Below are 20,905 nucleotides of genomic sequence, written 5' to 3'. Positions count from 1 at the left end.
CAGATGGAGATAGCTAAACTGAATGTGATCTTGGCCATGCTTCCTGTTAGGCCCTAAACATGAGCAAGGGGAAAGAGAGCTAGTTGATGGAGGTCCTGTCTAAGGGGTAACATTCCCAGTACAGACAGCCAGCAGTCTCCTTAAGCAAACAAAAATAGCTGGCTCTAATTTATCTAGCAGTACAGGTATACTTGTTGCTAAAATCTGATGTAAAGAACAGTAAACCACACAAAGACCAAACTAGAAATAAACAAGGGCTAAAATGAGTTATAGCCAGTAGAGGACGCAAAAGAAAATATGGGTGTCTGCAAACAGGGGAAATAGTGAAATTTGCTTCCTCATACTCCCTCTTCTCTGTGCATGAAGCAGTTTCCATGCCTGTGCCATCTATCCTGCCAGTGTATAAGTGCCAGTGCACAGGGGAGCTATTGCAAAGCAGGATGTGTGCAGGCTGTGCTCTGCACTGCCCCTCTTTCTCAGCAGGGATGCTGTGCTGTATGCATGCAACTCCCCTCTGAGGGTGGCTTTTTTCTGCAGATGTGCAGAATTTAGTTGTCTTTGGGACCCCTGCTCACTGAAATGGGAAACTGGCCAGCTGGGAATTCAAAAGTTACTGCAAATGGAAGGAACCAAGTGGGAGCATGACTACTAGGAATCTAATTTCCTTTGAAATGCAGGCAAATAAGAGAGGATCTGTGAATACACTGGAAGGATGAGACAGAAATGGAGAAATACTGAACGCTAACACTGGATTCATTTCTCCTTCTTAACATTAGAAAGCTTTTACTGTATGGCAAGTGAAGACAGACTGTCATATTCTGTGTGGTTTTTTTTATACTTCAGTCTTCAGAAGGGATACATTAAGGTTGGAAAAGACAATTAAGATCATCTAATCCAATCACCAGCCCATCCCCACCATGCCCACTGATGATGTCCTTCAGTGCCACAGCCACACGGCTCTGGAACGCCTCCAGGGATGGTGACTGCACCACCTCCCTGGGCAGTCTGTGCCACTGCAGCACTGCTCTTTCTGAGAAGAAATGTTTCCTAATATCCAGCCTGAACCTTCTCTGGTCCAACTTGAGGCCATTACCTCTCGTCCTATCACTGTTACGGGAGAGAAGAGGCTGACCCCCACCTCACCACAACCTCCTTTCAGGTCATTGTGGAGAGTGATAATGTCTCCCCTGAGCTTCTCTTCTCCAGACTGAACAACCCCAGTTCCCTCAGCCACTCCCCATCAGATTTGTGCTCCAAACCCCTCCCTGCTCTGTTGCCCATCTCTGGACACACTGCAGTGCCTCAATGTCTTTCTTGTGGTGAGGGGCCCAGGAAGATTATTTACAATCACACAGTTAATGCTGTTAAGAATAATGAAAGGTTGGTGGTGCAGGGCAGCAGAGGAAGGAGTTAGCTCAAGACAGCTTAGTTGTTTTACAATAATCGGGAGCTGAGGAGACTCAGGGTACGGCTCTGTGAAAAACAACTGCAGTGCTGTGTTTTTTACTGCGTTGCAAAAGCGGCTGTTTTGCAAGCAGCTCTGAGAACAGCAAGTCCCAGTAGGGCTGAGAAGAGTAAGCCTCATGTCTGCATTCAAAAGTGAGAAGGATACATGGAAATCTAACAGGGACAACCTAACTCTGACTGCTGAAAGTATGTGGGAACGAAACACATTATCAGCTTATATGTATCTAGAGGATTGTGAAGTAGTGAGAAATAGTCACCTTGGATTTATGAAGAGAGCTGTGTTAAACTCGCATTGTTTCCATCTCTGAAGTACCTGCTATAGGTAGGAGAGTGTGGAATGCTTTTTAAGGAAATGTAGGAAGGCTTTTGGCATAGCAGGGCGTGCTGATGTTCTCGTCAACCAAACAGAATAGTGCGGACTGAATTAAATTACTGCAGAGCACATGCAGAGCTGGTTAAAAATCTGCAATCAAGGAGTAAATTCCCAGTCGTGTGCTTGGCTGTCAGAGAACATTACAACTGTTTTGTTTCTAGGATCCATACTGCTCGTTAGTTATCTTGCTGATGGCATAAGCCCACATTTGTACAATTGGTAGATGACAGCACAGAGATGGCGTGCAGGCACTTTGGAGAGTAAGGGATTAAAACTCAAAACAACCATGCTAAATGGAAGGTTTGTTCTGAAATTCAGTACGGATACAAATATGGAGCAAAATGCTATGAAGAGGAAATCAGTAGTCTGATACGACGTGCAAGTAACAGAATGAGCAATAGTACTTCAGAAAAGGATCTGGTGCTGCAGGGGCTCGTAAAATGAGCAGAAATAACAATGTGATGTTATCAAGACAGATTCCTGTGTTGTGAAAGAAAGTGAAAGAATGATTAATGAAGGAGAGCGATTTTCCTACTCTCCAGCATCAGGGGAAATTTATTTAGAGTATTGCTTTCGAAACAAATGTAAACACAAAGAGAAAGCCCCAGAGGTGTAGTTCCAGTTGCTAAGTGGTTTAGAAAATACAAAGCTTCAGAGAATGGTTTGCTTTATACAGAAAACAAAGAACATAGCGGGACAGGTGTTAATAAACAATACCCGAGAAGCTTCCTACAGAGTGGAAGGTGACCTGTTGTTCTGAGTGCATACAGAAGGTAAGACAACAGGCACCTGGGGTGGTTTGCCACTGAGATAGATCAGCTATAGGCTTGGTGTTGGTCAGGGCAGTGTGAACTAAAGGAGATCTTACTGTGGGGTTTGTAAGATGTCTGGCTTTGGGGGTTTTCAAGAACAATTTAGGATGATCTGTCTAAGATGAGGAGTATGAAAGGACAAGGTGCTGTGACAGGAATTACTGAAGTAGCTGTGAACAAAGGAAAAGATTCACAGGTCACTCTTTTCTGTAATGGTATAAAAGTATATGGTCAGTAGGTCAGACATCCAGAAATAAAAACCATCTGTAAAAATAAGAGTGAAAATGGTAAAGGCTCTGTGCCACTCTGCTGCCTGAGTGCCAGAAAGCCTGGAAACCATTCCTCGTTGGACACAGACTGGTTTTCCTCCTTATGAAGAGCTCCCTGCCCTCAGCCCAGTAGGGCATACTTGTGGTTGGTCCCATGCTGTGCACATTGAGGTGGACTCTGGATAATTCTGGAAGAACAATTTGTGGGAGGCCTTTGGAAGGTTTGTGTTTGAGGGCTGAACAACAAGTGGTGTTTGCCAGCACAGCTGGCAATGCTTGTGAGCTGCTAAAATACCTGTCAGGGCCCTGCTCCCACAGCATCCCACAGCGGACGGTGAGAGCTGACTGACCTGTGGTCTTTCTCTCTCCAAAAGGTCATTGAGCTGCGGCGGCCTCTTGACTCCAGGCTTGAGCACGTTGATTTTGAGTCCTTGTTTGCATCCCTCAGCGTGCGGCACCTGAGCAGGGTCTTCGCCTCCCTGCTCCTGGAAAGAAGGGTGATCTTCATCGCAGACAAGCTCAGGTACCCTCTTGCATTAGTTTCAACAAAACGCTGCTAAAGAAGGAAGGCTGAGAAGGCTGCAGGGACCAATGTCTTTGCCCAGTTCTTTTTTCTTCTCTGCTCTTTTCCAACTCATATCTGATGTAAGTAGGGCTGTCATTCCCAGGAGTGTGGAACTCGCTGTAATTTCACTTTGCAGCTTACAAGAAGTGAGCTGTCTTCCATCTACAGGGAGAACCAAATTCCCTGTTCTCTGCATGGTTTCAGAGTGGAGCAGCGGTGCCGAGGAAGCAAAACCTGTCCTCGTGCTCCACGGTTCTGCAGCGTTCCCCACTGAGCTGTGCTGGATTTCCAGAGAGAAGGCTTCAGGCAGGGATAGCTGTCCCTTCTGCTTTGATCCCCGCTGACACAAGATCTGTTTCTGAAATCTTTTAAACTTCAGCTTGAATTTTAATATTGTTTGTTCCCTTAAGACTTCTTTCTTGTGGGGGATGAAAGTGAAGGATGCAGCAAGGGGAAATTAAACAGAGGACTTCCCCCTTCTATTTTTAAGTCTGCTCAATTTGCTTTTTTTTTTTTAATTTACTCTCTTAATTTAGAAAAATCAGCCCAGGTTTCTTTAAGATCTTGCGCAGCTGGTGGCTGGCAGCTCTCCAGCCCTCGAAGCACTTGAGGATTTAGGCAGAAGAGTTCGCCAGGGCTGGGGAAGGAAAAGCTGCTTGGATGAATAATGACACTTTGGAGCGAGCTCGGGTTTCAGGAGCGTACAGTGCCCCTAAGCTGTCTCTTTTCACAACTTACAGCCAGCAGGCTGCAGCCGTGGGACTGAGTGCCAGGGCAAGAGATGGGGAGGCCCCTTCTGCAAGAAAGCTAAGGGAAAAAAATCATGCTGCAGGGCTCCAGGGCTCCTTAGGGCAGAGCTCAAACAGGACGGCTGCAGAGAGGGGTGCTGGAGCATCAAGGCAGCACAGGTCATTTGCACATTTTTGGCAGCTGCCTTGGGCTGGGGAGGGGAAAATTTAGTTCTTTATAATCACTGATATATCATATGCATAGATGTTTAGTGTTCTGGGTATTTAAGCCTCATAAGATATCAGAGCATTCAGGTTTGCGTCTGAAACAGAGAATTTATCCACTGTATATTTCTACAGAGTGTATATGATTTATGTTATAGTTTATGATGACAGGCTTTGTTTTCTAAGGTTTTTTTTCCTTCACTATAGGATAAATCTTACATTCTGGGAAAATCTATTAAGGACACATAACACTGCAATCTCTGCAAGGGACAGGATGCTAAGAATGTATGGTAGGGTGCACAGAGTTGGATGTTTTGGTGGTTTTTTTGCATTTTAAGTCATCGCTTTAAAATGAACTTTCACTCATCAGATCTTTTTGCATTGAAAGTTTTTCTGACAGCACACGGTATTCTGAGCAATCTGTGTTACAGGGTATCTCTAATTCACAGCACTTTTATGGATTTGGTTTTTTTCCTCTATCTTCTATCAATATATACAGGGTCTTTAGTAATGAATGAAGCTTCCCAGGCCCGTAAAAAAGAACAGGAGGGAGCATTAGGATCATACTTTATGGAAGTTTCCAAATATAACACAAACTGTATTCTTCTGTGGGGAAAAAAAAAAAGTCATATTTTAAAGATCTTGGGTACGGTAGGCCACAGGACTCAAATATCCATTGCTCTCTGCAAAGCTTTTAGTATGTGATGTGTCTGAGAAGACCTTGCTCCTAACATCAAGCAGTTTGGGGATGGTCACAATTTTTATTTTCCTTTCGCAAGACAAGAATTTTCTTTGATTCTCGTTGTGAAGAAAACCTTGAAAATGACCCCAAAGGACTGCAAAGGCTTGAAAAACAGAAAACAAAGGAAATAACCCTGGAAATGAAGTAAACTGTTGTGTTTTTAATCCAGCCAATGGCTCGAGTGCACAGGAGCGGAGAGTCTTTCGTAACTGAGAGGTCAACAATCTGTCGTATTTGTTGGTGGAAATTCCATGTTCTGAATGTTAATAGTTGTGTCGATACGATGTCTTCTGTCCAAATGGTGCTTTTCCTGGGACAGGAACACATTGAACTCAATGAGTACTAAATCGTATTTACTTTAAGGGTGAAAATGCCAATTTCAGGGGAAAGAAAAGAAACATTTTTTGGCAATAGCTTAAGGGAAGGAAAAAAAAAAAACGATAAAAGCAGCTGCTCTAAACTGCTCAGGGCTTTGGAATGCTAGAAGTAATCCAGCTGAGATGGATTAGCGGGGAGAGTGCAGGTGACATGGTGAAAGATGCGTGATAAATGCAATTTGCAGTTCTTCGTGTAGGCGCTATCAATAACTATCTGTACATGGCTGTGAGGTATGTATGGGTGTGAGCGATGGGGGAAATAACGTGTGCAATGTATTTGTGTCTCCTAATTGCTATCAAATCAGTCTCTGGGAAAGAGAGCTGAAAGGTCTTCTGCCAAATACTGTGTGAACTGTGAAATGTTTTCAAGTTGAGCCAAAAAAATGCATCTAACAAGTGTACAGCAAGTGAAATACTTTGTCTTTTCCATCTTAAGAATGAACGTTGAGTGTTTTTTAAAGACCTGTCAGTCCAACACTTGGCAGCGGAAAAGGAAAGAATTTGGTATATTAGTTGTTTTTTTCTCTCTGTTGCTATGGAGACTGGAGTATACATTGCCTTGCAACCCAGGAAAAGTGACTTTGTTAAAACCGTGTGGGTCTCTGTAGCCTTCCCTGCCTTCATTTGCACTCACACTTGAGGCATCAAAGAGCAGCGTTTCAAAGGGCGTCTTCCAAACAAAAGTAGGATGACATTCCAAGGTGCATGGAGCTGGGCAGCTTTCGGTGCCCCGAGGGAGATGTGTTAGATTCAGAGGGCTTTGTAAATTGGAAAATGTACACGGGCTTCAAATCAAGGCATCCTTTTTCCAGATCTCCTCAAAAGCCTGTTGTGGATCTGAGCAACTCGAGCAATTGCGTCCGCCCCTGCCAGAAACCACAGCTGTGTCAACAACACAAAGTGGCCATTGTTATCAAAGGCAGATTTGAAGTAGAGTAGACACTTTAAATGTGGTCATCTCAAGAAAAGATTAAAAGCAGCCCTTTCCGTGGGCTTCAAAAGTGGTCTGATCTGTGCCTGTCAGTGCAGCCTCCTGGATTTCTTGGTTTTGTGTTGTGGCTGGGGAGAAGCAGAAGCCCAAGGAGGACATTTCCACATCAGGTCATAGCGCTCTCTTCAGAGACCCTTTCTGCTTGCTTTTTTGCGTGCACTAACTTCTCTTATTAATTAATCTGTGGGAGATGGTGGCCATCCCCACCCATGATGGGACCCAGCATTGCCCTGGTGGGTTTCGCCAAGTCACGGTGCGAGGTTTGGAAGCTCCCGCCCCTCTTAAACATTGTGAACCAGTGCTGTGATCCGACGTAAGTAAATCCAGATGTTGTGCAGCGTCAGAAATCCAAAGGTGTTTGTAAAGTAAATCCTACTGTAGCAGAGCTTGTAAAGAAGAAGAAATAAGATAATGAAGCCGCGTTAAATTACAGAATGCCAGCCTATTTCTAGCAGTTTGGCTGATGCAGAGACCAAAGGGCTTACTGGCATTAAGCTCCAAAAGGCTGATTGAGTCAATAGTATTTTTCAGAAGTCTGTTAAGTGTGCCAAACCCAAGGAAAGATCAGCTAGCTGGACTTTTTAGCAGATGTGCTTGCTTTCGAAGCTGGAAAACCTGTATTCAGTCTGCAGTTTGGGAAGAAAATAACCAAATGATTTACTGCCATGTGCAGTACAGAATCAGAACTTTTTGGGTGTCACTGTATGGAGCCAGGAGTCGGACTCGATGTTCCTTATGGGTCCTTTCCAGCTTGGGATATTCTATCATTGTATCAAACTGAGCAGCTGACGTTCTCCCTCAGAAGCTGTTTCACGTTGTCAGTGTCTTTTTAGAGCAAGTCAACCTAGTCTTGGAGCAAGTTTCCCCAGGAGAGGAAGAAGAGTTTCTGCGTGTTTGCAGCTGTTCTGTTCAGATTCCGTATTGACCACCTCCACGCAAGGTGGCTACTGAGAAAAGCAGCAGCTGTGTTTGCTTTTGCAAATGCACTTCTGCGTAGGATGCTGCGTGGTGGAAGGGCCTGTTGTGTAAGCAAACAAGTTGCTCTGGCATCTTTGGTCTGATCAAGGGAGTGCTCAGCCAGAGAGACCTGAATATCAGTCAATATTCAAATCAGCCCTACAGGGAGAGATTATGACATGACTCTTTGTGTACTGGTGTCCTTTGATACTTTTTAGCCACTGTACTTGCTCAGTCATTCTCTCCTGCAAGCTCCTGTGCAAGGAGCACCAGAAGTACAGCTCAGCCACGATCTGAGTGAACCTGCGAAAGATCTTGACAGTGTTCTTTAGAGACTGGTGGTATTCAAGGATTTGCTGTTGAAACCAAAGGCCTTGAAAATAGAGTCTGTTCCCCATTTTGAACAACTCTTAGTTAACTTCTGCAGCCTGAAATTAGTGCATGGCACCCCCCAGACCATCCTGCTATCACACTGATAGACCTTTTAACTTCTGGTGGCAACTGAAGCGCTCCAAGCCCAACACATCACCCTGGGTCAGTACTATTTAAATGGCAGCAGCCCTTGTGATGGCTATGAAGCATATGCGCTGGGATTTCAGGATTTTCAGTGGAGGTTTCAGGAGGGGCACTGTAGCTGCCCAAAGGCATTGCCTGCCCATTTGTTGTAAGAGCTCTAGGAGAAGAAGCTGAGAGCTTACTGATTTAAATAGTGCCTTGAGAGTGTTGAACTGTCCCAGTTGTGTTGAGAGACAAGCACATCGCACAGAAAGAGGCATCCAGCCTCTTGAACAGTGCCCAGAACTTCAGTGGCTTTATTCACTTTCTGCACAGACCGGTATGTGCCGTGTTGTGACTGTGGTGTGGTTCAATCTCAATTGCTGATGGCAGAAGAACACAGGCTTGCACAGATGGCATAAAAGGAATTTATCAGATTGAATTCTCTTGCATGGATCAGCAACCTTGGCATGAATTGACAATCAGTTAGTGCTTTCTCAAATGTCTTATGTAGGAGAAAGAAGCTTAGATTTGAGTCATCCTGAAGGTCCAAGGGAGTGCTGAGCTCCTGGCAAGCTGCAGCTCCCTGAGACTTCTCACAGAGGGCATCTGACTGAATCACATGCAGAAGAGATGCTTCAGTGGTACCGGTCTGTGCCCACATCTGAACTGCTCTGCCTTCACGGGAGGCTCACAGACCTCAACCCCAACGGTCCTGTGCAGTGGCAATTCCTTCTGTGGTGAGAAGTGTTTCAGAGCAGAGAGCAGTAGGATTTATCCTGGAGGTGAGGAGACAACCACAGATGGAAAGTTGGAAGAGGAAGTGATCTGTTTTGCTTTCCACAGCACGGTGCATACAACTTCAGACTTACACGGCTCTGTGACTTTCTCTAACTGGACCTCAGCCATCTTTCCTCCCACTTAAGCTCTCACGTACCATGTGTAATCTGGAATTTGAGAGCAGGGCTGGGGGAAGAGCGAGCTACCATAAATACAGTGGGAGACAGCATGCCATAGTATCTCATTGTGCCATGAATAATCACATACTTCAGCTGCACACCGTTCTTCCCTGGAGCTGTCTGGAACCACAAAGGCACTCCCGTGGCTTTTTATGTGCTGTTAAGTGCCTTTTAGGCAGGTGAGTCAAATGTGCCTTCAAGATCAAGGGTTTGTGACAAGGTGAAACTTGTAACGCTTCCACTTGGGTGTACAGGTAGCACCACCTTGAAGGAGACAGTCTTCAAAGAGTGTCATTAACCTTGGGTGCACTCCTAAGATGGAACGTCTACTTTTGTTGCCGTTCCTTTCAGGTAGAGCATGCATGAAAGCTACAAGAAAAGCAGTCTGCTCTGATATTGGTCCCACATTTTTTCTGTAGGTGTTGGTTTGGGTTGGCTTTGGTTTTGGTTTTTGGGTTTTTGTGTGTGTGTGTGTGTGTGTGTGTTTGGTTGTTACACTGGGAAGGGTGTTACACTGAGCAAGGATGGGGAACTGGCTTTGATTTTCCTCTCTAAAGGCTTAGAGATACCGGTCTGTGACACCACCTTTGAAGGGTTTTCCTTTGCTTTTATGGAGTACCGCTTAAGACAAAACTCTGTGAGGAGAGAGAAAGTGGTGTCTTGAGAAGAGATGTCCTCAGCACTCACATCCCAGGGGTCATCCCAGACACCCACTCCCTACCTGCTGCAGTCCTACTACAATTCCCACGTCAAGCACGTTCCAGCCCCTCCCCCAGGATTTACTTATCTCCGAAAAGCGTCATGTGGTTAATGATGTTTACTGCCTGCTTTCTGCATATGGTCACGCTGATGTCCCAGCAGTCGTAATCATGTTCTGCTGAACTGAATGTATCTGCTGAAAGCCGGCCAGCTGCAGCCATGGCACTGTGCTCAGCTTGTGTTAGCATTGCTGGGCAGGGATTCGCAGTCACCAGGCTTCACTGGAGCAAGAGGAGGGAGAGTGAGCACAAGCCCACACCCATCTCCCCCCTTCCCTCTCATTTCAAGTCAGCAATAAACTGCCAGATCCGGGTTGCTTGATGTGAGTTCCCCTGTGGAGTTTAATGCAAGCCAGCTGCTGGCGTTTCCCAGCCGTGTGGTTCCTCCAGGCCACACCAGCCTTCTCCCCTCCTTCAGCCCTCAAGGCCTGGATGCTAGTAAAACAAGATGACGTTAGTTATACTGTTTACAGTGGTGAGCCTTCCTCCTCCCTCCCAGACCCAGGGCAGATGGGTCACTGGTGCCCTGCAGCCAGCTCTGTGTGTCCCTGCAGTCAGCTGCTGGGGAGTCACTGGGGCTTCTGGCCAGGCCCTCCTGGGAGTTGACCACAGAGGTTTAAAGCAGAGCTGCTGCGAGGGTTTGAAGGAGGAAACAGGCAGGTTACAGTCCCGTGAGCCACAGGCAGCACCGCATGGAGCCCAGCCATACGCTCTCCTCCTTGGGTTTCACTTTCCCATTTGCTGTGGTTCCGAGCAATCTTGGCGGGCTCTGCTGGCTGCAAACCTCCGTGTCCTCCTTCCTCTTGCACTCCAGCTTGGCACTGAGAACTGTCAGTGTGCCTAGGACATGCAGGAAAGCATGCCATCGGCGTGCAGAGGGTTGTCCAAAGGCAAAGCAGGTGCACTGTGCAAGCTGAGGGGCAGGGCTGGAGCATCCTGTTCTGGACAGTGCAGCCCCTGTGCATTCAAACCTGTGGCTTTCCCATGGGAACAGTTGCAGGGGCGTGCTGTGGGAGAATACACTCATTTCTCAAATAAAGGGCATTGGCACAGGAGGCCCCACATCTGTGGGGTATTTTCTATCAAGACTCTGGAGGGGCAGGGGCAAGTGTTCAGTGGGATGTGTCTCTTGTCACATGTGCATGGGACACAGTTGTCCTTCCTAACCTGGGCTCCTGTCACAGGTCGTTGCGCCTGAAGTTGAAAATTGGGAACAGAAATCTGGGAATGTGGTTAGTAATTATGGAGCTCGCTCAGGGAATGACTGAAAGAGCCCCCATTGCCAGTGGGTGCCACTCACCTCCCAACTGATGGCGCTGTTGTTCTGGGTTGTGCTTTGTCTTCCAGCACCCTCTCCAAGTGCTGCCATGCTACAGTGGCCCTCCTGTACCCCTTCACCTGGCAGCACACCTACATCCCTGTGCTGCCGCCTTCCATGATCGACATTGTGTGCTCGCCCACCCCGTTCCTCATCGGCCTGCTCTCCAGCTCCCTGCCCCGCCTGAAGGAGCTCCCAGTAGAGGAGGTGAGCCATGCTCAGCAGTTTCTTCCCGCAGGCTCAGCTGTCTTCTGGCCCAGAAAGGCTGCTGAGCACGTATGAATTTTGCTTGAAATGGCAGAGCTGAGGCAGTGAGGAGTGATGGACGGGGCTGGGATGGCAGGCTCTTCTTACCCAGGCTGCTTTGTGGTTAGTGGTGAAGCTGCTAGAAAGCCACAACAAGGGCTCCTCTTGGCTCACCCTGGGTGCTGCCTCCAGCTGCCGCAGTGGTTAGGAGGAGCAGGGCCAGGGCTCAAGTGTTTCCTCCAGACCAGTTGTAGATGAAGATAAACTCTGTTGACGGAAGTAGTGACGTACCGCTTTCATTCTTTCTCTCTCATTCTTAGGTCCTTGTTGTTGACCTTGTGAATAACCGGTTTCTGAGACAGGTGAGTGGAACTATTTCACATCCTGCATCTTCTGTTTCATTCCTCCATCACACCTTACCTCAATTGGATTTGCTGACCTGCCTGGCTGGCTGCATTGCTTATTTCCCATGAAAAGCGGGGTGGGATTTGTGGTTTGAAGTGTTACAGTGATTGCTGTGTCCTTAGGTAGTATCACAGTCCCAAACCACAGATGAATCACTGAATTACTATGCATTCTCTCTCTCTGTCTGTTTTTAAAAAGGGAAGGATGGCACCTGAGCACTGCAGGTCCTTCTCTGGCATCCTGAGGGCAGAGCTGAGAAGCCTCAGCTCAGTAGTTGAGGCTCCCAGAGGGCCGTGGCTTTCCCAGCCTGTGTCTCACAGACCCTGTCTGAGCAGGGATGTAAAATCATCACCTGATTATTTCTCTGCATCATTCCTGCTCCAGGAGTTTGTGATTTCTCGCTCCAGTCCCTGTACTGGGTGAGTCACAAGTCAGAAGCTGGTAAATGGGAATCTAGCTGCGTGGACGAGATTGCCTGCTGATTTTTGCTTTGTCATGGAGTAGAGATGGGTACTTAAGAGGAGAGGACAGACAGTACAACATGCTCCTGGCCCTAGAAGCTAGCTCTGACCTAGAGGTCTTCCTCAGATGGCTGAGAAATGCTGGCTGCGTAGGTCTGTCCCGTGCCTCAGTGAAATGGGAGGAGAGCACCTCCTGCTGCAGGAAGCAGCACGTGGGCGAAGACCACTCCTTCAGTGCAGTGTTGGCTCACCAGCTCCCTGAGCTTCAGGGACTGCGTTTGCATCCTTTCAGCTGGCAGCAGATGTGGGGTCGAAAGCTCCACCTCACACCTCTCCTCCAGGGCCATAAGCTGAGTCACATTGTGTCAGCCAGAGCTGGTGAGAGCTCACGCGCACATGGGCAGTTCCTGGCCTCGGTTGCTCTGCAGGAATTGTTGAGCCTCTGTAATGTAATCAGTGTCTGAGCACAGCCAGGCGAGCGGCTGCGCCTGCCTGGCTGCACGCCAGCATTGTTCAGCTCAGCCTTCTTCGTGGTGCCGGTGGGGGGTTTACAGGCAGATGGGTGAGCCCTGCCAGGTAGCCTCTGGGGTTGGGTGCCTGAAATTCTCACCAGCTAGAGCAGTATTTGGGCAAAGAGACCCTCCTCTCTTGCTTCTTTACCTTCTGACAGGAAGGTGCTGAGAAAGTGCCAAGTGAGTTCTCCCTCTCCTTCTCCACACCGTTTGCTTTTAGTGCTCCCCCTGCCGTGTCAGGGACTGGATAGGACGTGACCCAGGAGCCGGCTGTGTCCTGGCCCCAGGCCCTCAGGAGGTGGCTGTTTCTGTTTTGCAGATGGAAGATGAGGACTCCATCCTGCCCCGAAAGCTGCAGGCCGCCTTGGAGCACATCTTGGAGCAGAGGAACGAGCTGGCAAGCGACAAAGAGGAGGGCTCTGTGAATGGCAAGCAGGGTAAGGCACGGCGCTGTTCAGGTCAAACCACTTCTCTCCCTGCCCTTTTTGTTCACTCCTGTCACTTCTCAGAGGAGAGCTACGTTCGTGCTGAGTTTAGCTCCACAGAAATTAGAGGTAGGTCAGGATGTTGCTTGAAGCTTTATTAAATGTTCCGTCTCACTGAAAACATTTCTCATTGTGCAAAGAGAAACAGTGCTTATCCCCTCCCTGGCTTAGTCCTTCCTTTTCGTGTGGTTCCAGGGAGCATCACTCATCCTTCCTGGTGAGGATTACACAGGCTCTCTGCCGCCGACCACATGAAGGATGCAGACTCCTCCAGTGAACGGTCTGCACACACAGCACAGAGCTGAGGCAGCTTTCTGAGGGGCACTGAGGGCATATCTTGGTTGAGAAGGAGCTGAGAGAAAGCTGGGTGACTTCTAAAATAATAGCAGCCCAGTCCTTTTCTGTTTGTACCCAAGGCTGGTATGGCCCTGTGTATACAGATGAGTAAAGGAGAACACATGTATTCCAAGCACATCCTTATGGTGTGGTCCTCACTGCTGCCTCTTGTTCCTCTCCTCAGAGACCAGCCCTTTGAACGAGGTGGTATCCGAGGCCTTTGTCCGTTTCTTTGTGGAGATTGTGGGCCACTACTCCCTCTTCCTGACCCCCAACGAGCGAGAGGAGCGGACTCTGCAGCGTGAGGCTTTCCGCAAGTCCGTCTCTTCCAAGAGCCTCCGGCGCTTCCTGGAGGTCTTCATGGAGACACAGATGTTCGGGGGCTTCATCCAGGAACGGGAGATGCGGAAGCAGGGGGTCAGAGGTGAGGGGCTCTGCCGGGGCTCTGCCAGGGCTCTGCATTCCTGGAAGCTCTGCTGTCACTCGCAGGAGAGCCAGGGGATGCCACCAGCTCCAGCAGCGTGGGCTGAGGCTGCAGTGCCTGTGCAGGGGCAGTGCCAGCTTAGGTGGTGGGGAAGCTGTTGGATTGGGTCCAGAGGAGGGCCATGAAGTTGATTAGAGGACTGGAGCACCTCCCCTTTGAGGGCAAGCTGAGAGAGCTGGGTTCTTCAGCATGGAGAATTCTCTGGGGGGACCTTATAGTGACCTTCCAGTACCTGAAGGGGGCCTACAGGAAAGCTGGAGAGGGACTTCTTATAAGGGCGTGTAGCAACAGGACAAGGGGAAATGGCTGTAAACTGGAAGAGGATAGATACAGACTAGATATCAGAAGGAAATTCTTTACTGTGAGAACGGTGAGATACTGAAGCAGGTTGCCCAGTGTGGTTATGAATGCCACCTCCCTGGAAGCATTCAAGGCCAGGCTGGATGGGGCTTTGAGCAACCTGGTCTAGAGGGAGCTGTCCCTGCCTATAGCAGGGGGTTGGAACTACATGATCTTAAAGGTCCCTTCCAACCCAAACCATTCTATGATTCCATGATTCTATAAGTGCTGGTGCAGGCTGTGTTTGTAGCAGAGTGAACAGAGGTTTTGTCTCTCCCTTTGTAAGATACAAAAATCAGTCAGCCTTGCAGTGGTGGGCAGGAGGTCGTAGCAGGCCTTATGTGCTGGGAGTCCTACAGCCGAGGACCAGAGCTCCTGTCCTACATGTGCACTCAGTGAGTTGGGGAGGCTGGGTACATTTTTCCTGTGTACAAGCGTATTGGTAAGCTAGGAGAGTATGTTTTCAGATGCACTCTCTTTTACGTATAGGGTAGCAAAGTAAAAGTTGTTGACTTCCTTCTTCCCACAGGTCTGTTTGAGGTACGGGCTCAGGAGTACCTGGAAACACTTCCCAGTGGGGAGCAGAGTGGAGTCAATCGGTTCCTGAAAGGACTTGGTAAGGGACCAGCAAGACCACTGGCTTCTCACAAAGCTTGTTATTGCTGCCTTGAGATTTGGCAGCAGAGGAGCTGCTGACGGGTGGCAGGACTCTATTAGCAACTGAGTCCTGAAGTGATTAGTGCCCAACCACGTATCCCAGCTTTTGACATGCTGTTGGTCTGCCTCCAGCCTGGAGGCTGGGGAGAATCTTAGTGAGGGCTATGAGCTATGCGTGTCCTAAAGGATACAAGTGGGTGTGAGGAGGAAACTGAGTAAACAGTGACTCAGCAGAGTAGATGCAGTTTCTGCTGGGATGAGTGACACATTCTCCATAGACTTCAGGTTTTCTGTGGAGGGTCAGTGGTGAGAATTGCCCAGGAGCATCCTAAGGCTGAATCATAGAATCATCAAATCCTTAGAGTTCAAAGGGACCTTTAAAGGCCATCTGGTCCAACTTCCCTGCAGTGAACGGGAACACCTACAGCTGGACCAAGTAGCCCAAGGCCTGATTCAGCCTCGCCTTGAAAGTCTACAGGAATGAGGCATCAACTACATCTCTGGACAACCCATTCCAGTGCCTAACAGTCCTCACTGTAAAATACTTTTTCCTTATATTGAACCTAAATCTCCCCTCTTTAATCTTGAAGCCATTTCCCCTTGTTCTGTCACCACAGACCCTGCTAAAGAGTCTGTCCCCTTCTTTTCTGTAGCTCCCCTTTAGATATTGAAAGGCCGCTCTCAGGTCACCTCACAGCCTTCTCTTCTCCAGGCTGAACAGCCCCAGCCTGTCCTCAATGGGGCGGTATTCCATCCCTTGGATCATTTTTGTGGCCCTCCTCTGGATGTGCTCCAACAGGTCTGTGTGTCTCCTGTACTGAGGACTCCACATCTGGACACTACTCCAGGTGAGGCCTCACCAGTGCAGAGAAGAGGGGCAGGATCACCTCCCTCACCCTGCTCACCACGCTTCTTTTGAGACAGCCCAGGATATGGTTGACTTTCTTGGCTGCGAGGGCACAGTGCCAGCTCATGTCCAGCTTGCCATCCACCAGTACTCCCAGATCTTTTTTGGCAGGGCTATGCTCAATCCTTTCGTCCCCCAGCTTGTATTGGTATTGAATGTTACCTTGACCCAGGTGCAAGATCTTGCATTTGGAATTGTTGAACTTCATGAGGTTCACCTGATCTCACTGCTCAAGCCTGCCTAGGTCCCTCTGGATGGCACCTCATCCCTTTGGTGAGTTGACTACACCCCACAGATCGGTGTCATGAGCAAACTTGTGGAGGGTGCACTTGACCCCCACAGTACCACTGATGAAGATATTAAAGAGTATCAGTCCCAGCAGCGACCCCAGGGGCGCTCTACTTGTCACTGATCTCCATCCAGACATTGTGCAATGGACCACCACTCTCTGGGCTCAGTCCTGCAACCAGTTCTTCGTACATCAAACAGTACACCGATCAAATCCATGTCTTTCCAATTTGGAGAGAAGGATGTTGTAGGGTATTGCGTCAAAGGCCTTTCTGAAGTCCAGATAGATGACATTGGTGGCTCTTCCCTTGTCCAGTGATGCAGTGGTACCATCATAGAAGGCCACTAGGTTGGTCAAGCAGGATTTGCCCTTGGTGAAGCCACACTGGTTCTCCCATATCACCTCCCTGCCTTCCATGTGCCTTAGGATAGCTTCCAGGAGGATCTCCTCCATGATCTTTCCTGGCACAGAGATGAGACTGACAGGTATGTAGTTCCCAGGGTTATCCTTTTTACTCTTTTTAAAAACGAGTGCAATGTTGCCTTTTTTCCAGTCACCAGAGACTTCACCTGATTGCCACGACTTTTCAAATAGCATAGAGAGTGGCTTGGCAAACATATCAGCCAATTCCCTCAGGACTCTGGGATGCATCTCATTGTGACTCATAGACTTGTGGATGTTCAGGTTCCTCAGGTGGTCATGAACCCGATCTTCACTTACAGTGGGAGGGACATCGCATCTTCAATCCTGTCCTACCAAACCAAACATTTGAGGGCTGTGTGACGAGCAATTATCAGAGAAGACCAAGGCAAAAAAGTTGCTAAGTACCTCAGTCTTCTTCTTGTCTGTTGCTACCAGCCTGCCTGTGTCACTCACTAGGAGGAGTATGCCCTCCTGGACTTCCTTTTCTGGTTGAGGTATCCGTAGAAGCCTTGCTTGTTCTTCTTGGTATCCCTTGCCAAGTGTAGTTCAAGCCGGGCCTCAGCTTTCCTGACCCGATCCCTACACAGCCTAGCAGCTTCCTTATACTCTTCCTTCAGTACCTGCCCCTGTTTCCATTGCCTGTGCATTTTCTTCTTGCTTGAATCCATTTTGCATTGTAGAGGAGCTCTAATAATGAGAGCTCCAGGCCAAGATTAGAAGTTCTTGGTTGAACACCATGGCTAAGAGAGCTGATCCCCAGGCCTTGAGTACTTGACCATTTAAAGAGAAGCACTGTCTGTGAGACTGGTGGCCCTGCCTCTTAAGCATGTACTTTAGCCAGGTGAACTCAGTAATACCCTCACCTTCCAGGTCTGCTGGACAAATGGGATCTGGGTGGTGTGCTTGGAGGCCTGCAGTGCCCCAAACTGCAGTGCTGCTCCCAGGCCATGGTCAGGGCTGTGCCCTGTGCTGCAGACACCTGCTTCCAGCTTTGCAGGGTGAGGGGCTGTAGGTAAGGACCGGGGCTGGCAGCAGCAGCGTTTCTCTGTATAGGTTTGCTGGGACAGTAGTGGGGAGTGACACTTATTTTGCCCGTCACTGTAGGAAACCCATTTTCCTTTCTCCATCTCTTCAGGCAGCAAAATGAAATTCCTCCACAAAAAGTAAAGAGCGAAGCACGTCCTCATTCCACAGAAGAGAATGGCTTTACCCGTTAAACACCAACAAATCAGATGTATCCACCATTCCCATTTGACCTGCTCCCAGGGGCCCGCAGCCTTGGGCAGGCTGACCGCGGCCGGGACGCGCTCACGCAGACGTGCGGTGCCACAGGACGATGCGACAGCGCTGGGGCTGCTGGGACGGGTCTCCGGATATCGACAGTTGTATGCACTGGACCAAGCACTCTGAACTCTGCGCTAGCACGTTGCAGACAGCCCAGCAGATCGGATCCCTTAGCTAGTCAGTTCTTTGTTTCGCTGTATTTTTCTATTTATATTGGGGTTAGAACAAATATTAACCGATGCCTCTCGCCCTGCCTCCTCCCCGCCCGGTGGGACTGCCACGGGACTGAGCTGGCAGAGCTTGAGCACCGAGAATGGGAGGAACAGAGTTGTGTGGACATGTCTCTGCAGAGCAAAGGTGCTGAGAACTGCAGGGGTGATGTGGACTGATGAGGAGGAGCTTCTGAGGGTGAGGGGGAACCACTAAACCTACTGAGGACGTGATCAGCCTGCCAGCTGCCAGGTTGGCTGCATCGGGTCCTGGCACGAGGAGAGGCTTTTCCTTACGCAGCGTAATTAAAAGTGAGTGGTTTAAAAGGTGTGCAGCCCCTGGGGTGTGTTTGTGGTGTGTCTGCCACCTGCCTGCACGGGCCGGAAGAGACATCTAGTGGCTGAGCCCTTGGCTTGGCCATGCCTGTGTACTCTGGAGCTGGATGACCTTGTACCCTCACCCAAGCTGCATGCAGAGGGAGCCTTAGGATGAGCTCAGCTGTGAGGTCTGGCTGTGGAAACCCCTGCCTGGCCGGGCATGTTCTCCTCTCGTGACACCTCAGCAGCATTAGAGAATGTTCTAACACCGGGTAAGCTGCTGAGACAAAATGAGCATGTCAGCTCCCCTAGGGAGCCAGCTGCTGCTGCTCACCCACCTTCACTGGGGCTCTCTGCAGGCCTGGGGCTGGCTGAAGCTGAGAGGAAGGAAACTCCGCAATGGTCCTCGCTGCAGGGCTGAATGGAGATTTCCTCCTCTGCTTTGGGAGTGTTAGGGGCAGGCTGCATGCTGGCATGCCTCGCTGCGGGCAGCCCTGTCCCGCATTGTGCCATGTGGGGCTGCTGGAGGGTTTGAAAGTGCCTCTTCCCCACATTTGAGGGCCATGGTGACCAATTATAGGGTCATTGGAGCCTAATTCCACTCATAAAAGAGTGGATGGGATCTGCGGGTCATGTCACTGCTGCCTCAGAAGGCTTCAGAAACCAAAGTTTCCTACAGCAGCAGCCCCTTTCCTTGCTGGGTATAAGGACCCAGCAAACAGTGGAAGTGGATTGTGGTGGTGGTGGTGGTGGTGGCAGGAATGGGCAGGTGGGCAGGGCGGTGGAGGGGTGAGTGCCTTGTTGGCAGCGGTAAGGAACGTGAGGCTCAAACCCAGCATACAGTATCCAGGAGCGTTAAACAGCATGAAAAGCACGGAGAAAGAACCTTTTACAGCTGTTTAATGAAGGACTGAACATGAAACTCAAGCAGATGTTGGTCTCAGCAGCAGGACGGTCCCTCCGGATTCATGCTGAGCTGCGTTGCTCCGGTATGGCATGCCCCTGGATGCTCTGCAGGAACCCCCCTGTGAAGACAAAGCCCAGAGAGCAGCCATGCTGGCTGAGGCCTTGCGGCCGCACAGAACCCACACAGTACCACAGGTGCTGCTCACCTCTCTGCCGGGAGACGGCCTTCAGGCCGCAGGTGCCGGGTGGCCTGCAGGTGTAGAGCCCCAGGCAGCCACTGCAGTCCGAGGGCTTGTGGCAGGGCCGGCTCTGGATGCCGCGGCAGGAGTGCTGCAGGGGAGGCAGCAAGCTCAGTACTAATGCCAACAGCCTGGAGGGCAGCTCGTCCCCCCACTGCAGGCTTTCCATCACTTTACTGGATTAAAGGAGAACAACCACCAGCAGCGTGCCCTTATGATGCAGGGCTGGGCCCTGGGGACAGCCTGCGCTGTTGGAGAGGTGCTTCAAAGCCTACCTGCGCCCTGGGCGATGGGCAGGCATGCCCTGTGCTTACCGTGTCGCTGTTGAACTTCCCGTAGCCCTTCAGGTGATGGCTCAGCCCCAGGCTCCTGCTGCGGAACGGCTGTGGTGGGCTCCTGCGGGGCCTGCTGGGGGGGTGCTGCATGCCGCTGCCTGTGGCCTTGCAGGGAACCCCAGAGCCGGGGTGGTGCTCTGCCAGGACCTGGGGGTGGCTGTCATCCGCCTCATTGTCCCCTCCATCTCCAGCTGGCCGATGGTTGTCCGTGGGGCCCCCAGCTCCAAGCTGCCTTGCTGGGAGGGCTGCCCCGTCCCCCAGTGCCTCTACGTGTGCTGGGGCCAGGGAGAGCTGTGCCAGCAGCAGGGCAGCGGCTGTCAGCACCCAGACCTTCATCCTCAGGACCTGGCTTGGCTCAGGGATGCTCTGCTCAGTGAGGCTTGGGAACAGGAGCTGAAGCTGAGGTTGCCTCTCTTTCCCAGCACTGGTTGGAAGTCACCTTTATAGCACCGGCACACGGCTCTTTTCCCCCGCCCCTGCCATGTCCCACCTCCCATCCTGTGAGCTAACCAGGCTGCCTGTGGGGGCCTGTCCCCCTCTCTGCACTCCCAAACAGCCCAGCACCCTCCCACCAGGCCACCCAGATCCTCTCAGTGATGGGTACGTGTGTGTGGTGCAAGCACGGCATTTCAGCTGAACAACGCAAGGCTGATAAAGGAGGGCTGCTGGTCAGTGTGTGGATCCCTTTCATCTCCATAAAGGCATCTGCTCTATTTTCATCTTGTGTAGCCCTATCCTGGACAGGGTCAGTTCCTGGCTTTGCCACAGGCTCGCTGTGAACTTGGCACAGTCATTTGAGCTACACAGCTTGTGTGACCATCTGTAAACAAGGGTTCTGCTTCCCCTCCTCCCTGGGAAAGACCAAGAAAATGCAGCACTTGTTGGCTAGTTTGGGAAGGCCTATGATGTTGTCCTACAGCATTATGTCCCTGTCAGCTGCAGCTTAACGCTGGTTGTGGTCCCTGAGACCTCCTGGAGAGAAACAGGAGTGAGCAGCTGCTGGGCCCACCTGAAGACATGGTCCTGGAGATGTG

The 20,905-nt window shown here is 50.0% G+C and overlaps 2 protein-coding genes across 12 annotated transcripts in view; one reads left to right on the top strand and one right to left on the bottom strand.

The window, feature by feature from the left end:
• The window catches only part of DENND2A (DENN domain containing 2A), a 57,421-nt gene extending 39,017 nt beyond the window's left edge, over positions 1-18,404 (top strand). For 7 of the 10 annotated variants that reach the window (XM_025156009.3, XM_025156008.3, XM_040658943.2 and 4 more), the window contains 7 exons: positions 3,296-3,444; positions 11,066-11,243; positions 11,603-11,644; positions 12,980-13,097; positions 13,666-13,905; positions 14,834-14,920; positions 17,716-18,404. In XM_025156009.3, coding sequence (XP_025011777.1) covers positions 3,296-3,444; positions 11,066-11,243; positions 11,603-11,644; positions 12,980-13,097; positions 13,666-13,905; positions 14,834-14,920; positions 17,716-17,747 — 846 coding nt within the window. In that variant the 3' untranslated portion in view covers positions 17,748-18,404. Of the gene's footprint in view, positions 1-3,295; positions 3,445-11,065; positions 11,244-11,602; positions 11,645-12,979; positions 13,215-13,340; positions 13,587-13,665; positions 13,906-14,833; positions 14,921-15,369; positions 15,523-15,673; positions 15,723-17,715 lie in introns of those variants that run through there. The other 3 variants (XM_040658918.2, XM_040658905.2, XM_025156011.3) reach the window with 3 other exon arrangements.
• Positions 18,405-19,275: 871 nt separating this feature from the next.
• On the bottom strand, positions 19,276-20,297 carry LOC121106531. Of its 2 annotated transcripts, XM_040659018.2 has the most exons (3): positions 19,851-20,297; positions 19,504-19,627; positions 19,276-19,416 (listed from the first exon to the last, which is right to left on the bottom strand). In XM_040659018.2, the coding sequence occupies exons 1-3, from the start codon at positions 20,205-20,207 to the stop codon at positions 19,358-19,360; spliced, it is 540 nt and encodes a 179-aa protein (XP_040514952.1). In that variant the 5' UTR covers positions 20,208-20,297; the 3' UTR covers positions 19,276-19,357. The 2 variants fall into 2 exon arrangements, with proteins under 2 accessions (XP_040514952.1, XP_040514942.1); XM_040659008.2 differs by having other exon boundaries at positions 19,295-19,627.
• Between the last annotated feature and the right edge of the window lie 608 nt (positions 20,298-20,905).

The sequence above is a fragment of the Gallus gallus genome, chromosome 1, assembly GCF_016699485.2.
Source record: "Gallus gallus isolate bGalGal1 chromosome 1, bGalGal1.mat.broiler.GRCg7b, whole genome shotgun sequence".
Taxonomy (NCBI): domain Eukaryota; kingdom Metazoa; phylum Chordata; class Aves; order Galliformes; family Phasianidae; genus Gallus; species Gallus gallus.
This window is presented reverse-complemented; position numbering and strand designations above follow the sequence as displayed.

Excerpts from the sequence above, each read along its gene's own strand:
- LOC121106531 (XM_040659008.2), bottom strand. The coding sequence starts at position 20,207 with ATGAAGGTCTGGGTGCTGACAGCCGCTGCCCTGCTGCTGGCACAGCTC. Across the intron at positions 19,628-19,850 it reads GGAAGTTCAACAGCGACACG|CACTCCTGCCGCGGCATCCA; the intron begins GTAAGCACAGGG and ends CCTCCCCTGCAG.